This window comes from Oncorhynchus kisutch, unplaced genomic scaffold (assembly GCF_002021735.2).
Source record: "Oncorhynchus kisutch isolate 150728-3 unplaced genomic scaffold, Okis_V2 scaffold804, whole genome shotgun sequence".
Taxonomy (NCBI): Eukaryota; Metazoa; Chordata; class Actinopteri; order Salmoniformes; family Salmonidae; genus Oncorhynchus; species Oncorhynchus kisutch.
This window is the reverse complement of record NW_022262749.1, coordinates 92,501-100,000: the sequence shown is the minus strand read 5'-3', so window position 1 is coordinate 100,000 and position 7,500 is coordinate 92,501. Positions and strand designations below refer to the sequence as shown.

Genomic DNA, 7,500 nt, shown 5'->3' with positions numbered 1-7,500 from the left:
CCTCTCTTCCCAGCATTCTCCCTCTCTTCCCAGCGTTCTCCCTCTCTTCCCAGCGTTCTCCCTCTCTTCCCAGCATTCTCCCTCTCTTCCCAGCATTCTCCCTCTCTTCCCAGCGTTCTCCCTCTCTTCCCAGCGTTCTCCCTCTCTTCCCAGCGTTCTCCCTCTCTTCCCAGCGTTCTCCCTCTCTTCCCAGCGTTCTCCCTCTCTTCCCAGCGTTCTCCCTCTCTTCCCAGCGTTCTCCCTCTCTTCCCAGCATTCTCCCTCTCTTCCCAGCATTCTCCCTCTCTTCTCAGCATTCTCCCTCTCTTCCCAGCGTTCTCCCTCTCTTCTCAGCGTTCTCCCTCTCTTCCCAGCGTTCTCCCTCTCTTCCCAGCGTTCTCCCTCTCTTCCCAGCGTTCTCCCTCTCTTCCCAGCATTCTCCCTCTCTTCCCAGCATTCTCCCTCTCTTCTCAGCATTCTCCCTCTCTTCTCAGCATTCTCCCTCTCTTCCCAGCATTCTCCCTCTCTTCCCAGCGTTCTCCCTCTCTTCCCAGCGTTCTCCCTCTCTTCCCAGCGTTCTCCCCTCTTCCCAGCGTTCTCCCTCTCTTCCCAGCGTTCTCTCTCTCTTCCCAGCGTTCTCCCTCTCTTCCCAGCGTTCTCCCTCTCTTCCCAGCGTTCTCCCTCTCTTCCCAGCGTTCTCCCTCTCTTCCCAGCGTTCTCCCCCTCTTCCCAGCGTTCTCCCCCTCTTCCCAGCGTTCTCCCCCTCTTCCCAGCGTTCTCCCCCTCTTCCCAGCGTTCTCCCTCTCTTCCCAGCGTTCTCCCTCTCTTCCCAGCGTTCTCCCCCTCTTCCCAGCGTTCTCCCCCTCTTCCCAGCGTTCTCCCTCTCTTCCCAGCATTCTCCCTCTCTTCCCAGCGTTCTCCCTCTCTTCCCAGCGTTCTCCCTCTCTTCCCAGCGTTCTCCCTCTCTTCCCAGTGTTCTCCCTCTCTTCCCAGCATTCTCCCTCTCTTCTCATAAGATGAAATAAAGTCCAATGGAGTGGAAGACATTTCAGAATAATGTCTGGAACGGATCGAATGAAATGGCATCAAACAGATGGAAACCATTCCACTCATTCCGCTCCAGCCATTACCACGAGCCCATCTCCCTAATTGAGGTGCTACCATCCTCCTGTGATAGTTGTATTGTTCTCTGTCCATCTATAGGAGACTCTTGTTTACACGTATCAGATCGGTGCTCCTCAGGGCTTTGGGTGAGGTCCTGCTGTCTGTTAGCAGTCTGTTAGCTGTCTGTTAGCTGTGTGTTTGCTGTCTGTTTGCTGTGTGTTAGCTATCTGTTAGCTGTGTGTTAGCTGTCTGTTAGCAGTCTGTTAGCTGCCTGTTAGCTGTGTGTTAGCTGTCTGTTAGCTGCCTGTTAGCTGTGTGTTAGCTGTCTGTTTGCTGTGTGTTAGCTGTCTGTTAGCTGTCTGTTAGCTGTCTGTTAGCTGTGTGTTAGCTGTCTGTTAGCTGTGTGTTAGCTGTCTGTTAGCTGTGTGTTTGCTGTGTGTTAGCTGTCTGTCACCTGTCTGTTAGCTCGCTGTCACCTGTGTGTTAGCTGTGTTTTAGCTATCTGTTAGCTGTCTGTTAGCTGTGTGTTAGCTGTCTGTTAATTGTCTGTTAGCTGTGTGTCACCTGTCTGTTAGCTGTCTGTCACCTGTGTGTTAGCTGTGCGTTAGCTGTGTGTTTGCTGTCTGTTAGCTGTATGTTAGCTGTGTGTTAGCTGTCTGTTTGCTGTCTGTTAGCTGTGTGATAGCTATCTGTTAGCTGTATGTTAGCTGTGCGTTAGCTGTCTTTTTGCTGTCTGTTAGCTGTGTGTTAGCTATCTGTTAGCTGTCTCACCTGTGTGTTAGCTGTCTGTTAGCTGTCTGTTAGCTGTGTGTTAGCTGTCTGTTAGCTGTCTGTTAGCTATCTGTTAGCTGTCTGTCACCTGTGTGTTAGCTGATGGCACCTGTGTGTTAGCTGTCTGTCACCTGTGTGTTAGCTGTCTGTCACCTGTGTGTTAGCTGCTTGGCGACAGATCTCAGATAGTAGCGGCCTAATCGACAGTCTCGACTTTTCTTTGTTAGATGAAGACCATTATAACGTGTCTGTAATCATGCCCTTTAGACCTGTAGAACAAAGCTGTTAGTAAATCAGGTTGACAATGAATCATAATTCCCATAGGAAGTCTTAATCTTCTTATTGTGTGTTTGCTTTGAGTTAACTACACCCACTGACTAGAGTCCTCACTCATCTGAAACTGTGTTTGATGTAGCTAGTATCTACACCCACTGACTAGAGTCCTCACTCATCTGAAACTGTGTTTGATGTAGCTAGTATCTACACCCACCGTTCTCACTCCTCATCTGAAACTGTGTTTGATGTAGTTAGTATCTACACCCACCGTTCTCACTCCTCATCTGAAACTGTGTTTGATGTAGCTAGTATCTACACCCACCGTTCTCACTCCTCATCTGAAACTGTGTTTGATGTAGCTAGTATCTACACCCATCGTTCTCACTCCTCATCTGAAACTGTGTTTGATGTAGCTAGTATCTACACCTATCCACTAAGTTTTCATTCCTCAACTAAAACCACTATTCCTTCTTGTCCGACCCCAGGGTAGCGACAGCGAGTACGAGGTGGATCAGAACCGGGGCGGGCAACAGAAGACACACTCCTTCGTCAACCACTACATCAGTGACCCCACCTACTATAACTCCTGGCGCCGCCAGCAGAAGGGCGTCTCTCGCCCCCCGGCCTACGGATATACACAGCCAGAGCCACTGCACCCCCAACCCCTGGCTGAGCAAGATCCCATCCAGCCCACCACCAACACCACCCCGAGACACCCTCCACCCCTGCCCCCACTACCCCCCCTGCTGCCCCGGGCCCTCTCTCCATCCCCCCAGCCCCAGGGCCTCCAGGGGCTCCGTAGCCAAGGGGGTCTCATCCAGGGTCTGGCACCCCAGGGTCAGGGCACACTATTCAGGCCAAAGGGCAGCCGGACTCCCACTCCCTCGCTGCTGTCCTGTTCTGTGTCTGAACCCCCCAGCCAGCACGGGACCCTCCTGTACAGCAGTAGGCCTCCAAGCAGCCTGGGCTGTTCCTCCACGCAGCAGCCTCCTACCGCGGGCTTCTCCTCTTTCGTTTGAACCACGTTTAACACACTGCTCCCAGTAGGAACATACAGTGGGGCAAAAAGTATTTAGTCAGCCACCAATTGTGCAAGTTCTCCCACTTAAAAAGATCAGAGAGGCCTGTAATTGTCATCATAGGTACACTTCAACTATGACAGTCAAAATGAGAAAAAAAAATCCAGAAAATCAAATTGTAGGATTTTTAATGAATTTATTTGCAAATTATGGTGGAAAATAAGTATTTGGTCACCTACAAACAAGCAAGATTTCTGGCTCTCACAGACCTGTAACTTCTTCTTTAAGAGGCTCCTCTGTCCTCCACTCGTTACCTGTATTAATGGCACCTGATTGAACTTGTTATCAGTATAAAAGACACCAGTCCACAACCTCAAACAGTCACACTCCAAACTCCACTATGGCCAAGACCAAAGAGCTGTCAAAGGACACCAGAACCAAAATTGTAGACCTGCACCAGGCTGGGAAGACTGAATCTGCAATAGGTATGCAGCTTGGTTTGAAGAAATCAACTGTCAGCAATTATTAGGAAATGGAAGACACACAAGACCACTGATAATCTCCCTCGATCTGGGGCTCCACGCTAGATCTCACCCTGTGGGGTCAAAATGATCACAAGAACGGTGAGCAAAAATCCCAGAACCACACGGGGGACCTAGTGAATGACCTGCAGAGAGCTGGTACCAAAGCCTACCATCAGTAACACACTGCGCCGCCAGGGACTCAAATCCTGCAGTGCCAGACGTGTCCCCCTGCTTAAGCCAGTACATGTCCAGGCCCGTCTGAAGTTTGCTAGAGAACATTTGGATGATCCAGAAGAAGATTGGGAGAATGTCATATGGTCAGATGAAACCTAAATAGAACTTTTTGGTAAAAACTCAACTCGTCGTGTTTGGAGGACAAAGAATGCTGAGTTGCATCCAAAGAACACCATACCTACTGTGAAGCATGGGGGTGAAAACATCATGCTTTGGGGCTGTTTTTCTGCAAGGGGACCAGGAGGACTGATCCGTGTAAAGGAAAGAATAAAAGGGGCCATGTATCGTGAGATTTTGAGTGAAAACCTCCTTCCATCAGCAAGGGCATTGAAGATGAAACGTGGCTGGGTCTTTCAGCATGACAATGATCCCAAACACACTGCCCGGGCAACGAAGGAGTGGCTTCGTAAGAAGCATTTCAAGGTCCTGGAGTGGCTTCGTAAGAAGCATTTCAAGGTCCTGGAGTGGCCTAGCCAGTCTCCAGATCTCAACCCCATAGAAAATCTTTGGACGGAGTTGAAAGTCCGTGTTGCCCAGCAACAGCCCCAAAACATCATTGCTCTAGATGAGATCTGCATGGAGGAATGGGCCAAAATACCAGCAACAGTGTGTGAAAACCTTGTGAAGACTTACAGAAAACGTTTGACCTCTGTCATTGCCAACAAAGGGTATATAACAAAGTATTGAGATAAACTTTTGTTATTCACCAAATACTTATTTTCCACCATAATTTGCAAATAAATTCATTAAAAATCCTACAATGTGATTTTCTGGATTTCTTTTTCTCATTTTGTCTGTCATAGTTGAAGTGTACCTATGATGAAAATTACAGGCCTCTCTCATCTTTTTAAGTGGGAGAACTTGCACAATTGGTGGCTGACTAAATACTTTTTTGCCCCACTGTACATCCCAGAGGTCTCTTTTTATCCCTCATTCACCCTATAGAGCTGAGCCCTACTGGGCTAGCTAGCCCTCATTCACACTATAGGGCTGACCCTGAGCCCTACTGGGCTAGCTAGCCCTCATTCACCCTATAGAGCTGACCCTGAGCCCTACTGGGCTAGCTAGCCCTCATTCACACTATAGGGCTGACCCTGAGCCCTACTGGGCTAGCTAGCCCTCATTCACACTATCGGGCTGACCCTGAGCCCTACTGGGCTAGCTAGCCCTCATTCACACTATCGGGCTGACCCTGAGCCCTACTGGGCTAGCTAGCCCTCATTCACACTATCGGGCTGACCCTGAGCCCTACTGGGCTAGCTAGCCCTCATTCACACTATAGGGCTGACCCTGAGCCCTACTGTGCTGGCTTGGATAGTTTCTTTTCACATGATCCTGTCCAGCACGGTTCCATCTACTATATTGGATGTGTAACCTGGCCAGCGCCGTACAGCTCACTTTGGCTCATAGTGAAAAGGGGAATATTTTGTTGTAGTTGGTTTTACTCGCGTTTACATTTTTTTCAGCTTGTTTCTTAATGACAACGATATTTAAAGGTGTTCTCTCGATATTATAGTAAACATTACAGGCATCTTGGATAGTATTTTCGCTCTCCCGTGTGTGTGTGTGTGTGTGTGTGTGTGTGTGTGTGTGTGTGTTTGTGTGTGTCTATGAGTGAGCGAGAGAGCGGGAGAAAGAGAGTGAGAGAGAGAGTTAAATAAAAATTTTAAAAAAGACAATCATTCAGAATGTTTCTGATGCTTGGCACATTAATAATAGTATTTTACAGGACAACCACGACACGTGAACCAGGAGATGAGTATTGAAGCCTTTATGAACAAGAGAGCAGTACCACGCCACAAAGGATCAGCGGACTGTGTCTTACAGAGAATGACACAAGACACAATGAAAGGGAAAAACACTCCATGTGGGCTGGAAATATGAACCAGGGACGAACGTAAGGGACAACTGTAACAGGACAAATGACTCCTGGTTCCACGACACTCAATCAGCTACAACGGCTTCAACACCTTCCATGTTCTCCTCACTTCAACCCAAAACATTGTTGCTGTTTTATATGTACATATGTGATATGTACTTTGTCTTCATTTTGTTGAACAGATATTTATTTCTTAATGGTATCTATATCAATCACTTCTGTAATGGTAATGTTATCAATCTCATTAGAAAAAAGTATTGCATAATGTAATCTGTCTGCTTACAGCTACAGTACATTCCTCTGCAGCTGCAGAACGTTGAATGTGGGGGTTTCAACGCTTTACAATATGATTTCGGCTTTAATTCCACGTAAACATGCAGATAAATACCCACATTTGTTGTATTGTAATATTCATTTTGACCCAAGTATGATGGGACATTTCTAACGGAATGGAAACGTTTGGAAGAAGGTCCCTGATCACATCCAAGGTCCATCAGGACACTTTAATCACCTGTGTTGTTGTGTGCTGAAACTCACTGTACACATCATAACCACATGATCATGGTACTACTGCAACAATAAATTATTTTATTTTCTACAAATTGTCTCTTTGAACGCCTCAAATGGTAAGCCTTGAAATAGATACCCAGACTCTGTTGAATGCCTTGAAATAGATACCCAGACTCTGTTGAATGCCTTGAAATAGATACCCAGACTCTGTTGAATGCCTTGAAATAGATACCCAGACTCTGTTGAATGGTCCTGCTGTTATTCAGTTTCTACCTGAAGGGTCAGTCTCATAGGTCTCTAGCAGATATCAAGACCCTCACTAAAGTTAAATAATCAGGTTCAGTCTCATAGGTCTGGAGGAGATATCAAGACCCCCACTAAAGTTAATAATCAGGTTCAGTCTCATAGGTCTGTAGGAGATATCAAGACCCCCACTAAAGTTAATAATCAGGTTCAGTCTCATAGGTCTGGAGGAGATATCAAGACCCCCACTAAAGTTAAATAATCAGGTTCAGTCTCATAGGTCTGTAGCAGATATCAAGACCCCCACTAAAGTTAATAATCAGGTTCAGTCTCATAGGTCTGTAGCAGATATCAAGACCCCCACTAAAGTTAATAATCAGGTTCAGTCTCATAGGTCTGTAGCAGATATCAAGACCCCCACTAAAGTTAATAATCAGGTTCAGTCTCATAGGTCTGGAGGAGATATCAAGACCCCCACTAATGTTAAATAATCAGGTTCAGTCTCATAGGTCTCTAGCAGATAACAAGACCATCACTGAAGTTAATAATCAGTAATATGTTGAAGTCTGAATAACATGAACTCGTCCATGTTCATGTACTGTAGCTAGGCAACGCTACTGAAAGAACACCATCCTCCTTCACATAGAACACAACTCTGTCAGAGCCAGAAGGATGGCTGACACTAGATGCTGATAGGCAGATAGATGACCTGATTCTTCCCAGCAACATCAGAGACAGAGCAGGGACAGAGACAGAACAGAGCCGAGATGAGACAGGGACAGAACAGAGATGAGACAGGGACAGAGACAGAACAGAGATGAGATGAGACAGGGACAGAGACAGAACAGAGATGAGATGAGACAGGGACAGAGACAGAACAGAGATGAGATGAGACAGGGACAGAACAGAGATGAGACAGGGACAGAGACAGAACAGAGATGAGACAGGGACAGAGACAGAA

General features: G+C 47.1%; 1 protein-coding gene across 1 annotated transcript in view; it reads left to right on the top strand.

Annotated features, from left to right (window-relative positions):
- Window positions 1–3,221, top strand: part of LOC109884278 (protein sidekick-2) — a gene marked incomplete at its 5' end in the record, with an annotated part of 55,358 nt that extends 52,137 nt beyond the window's left edge. The window contains one exon of the mRNA XM_031816479.1: window positions 2,616–3,221. Within this exon, the coding sequence (XP_031672339.1) occupies window positions 2,616–3,149 (534 nt within the window). The remainder of the gene's footprint in view (window positions 1–2,615) is intronic.
- Between the last annotated feature and the right edge of the window lie 4,279 nt (window positions 3,222–7,500).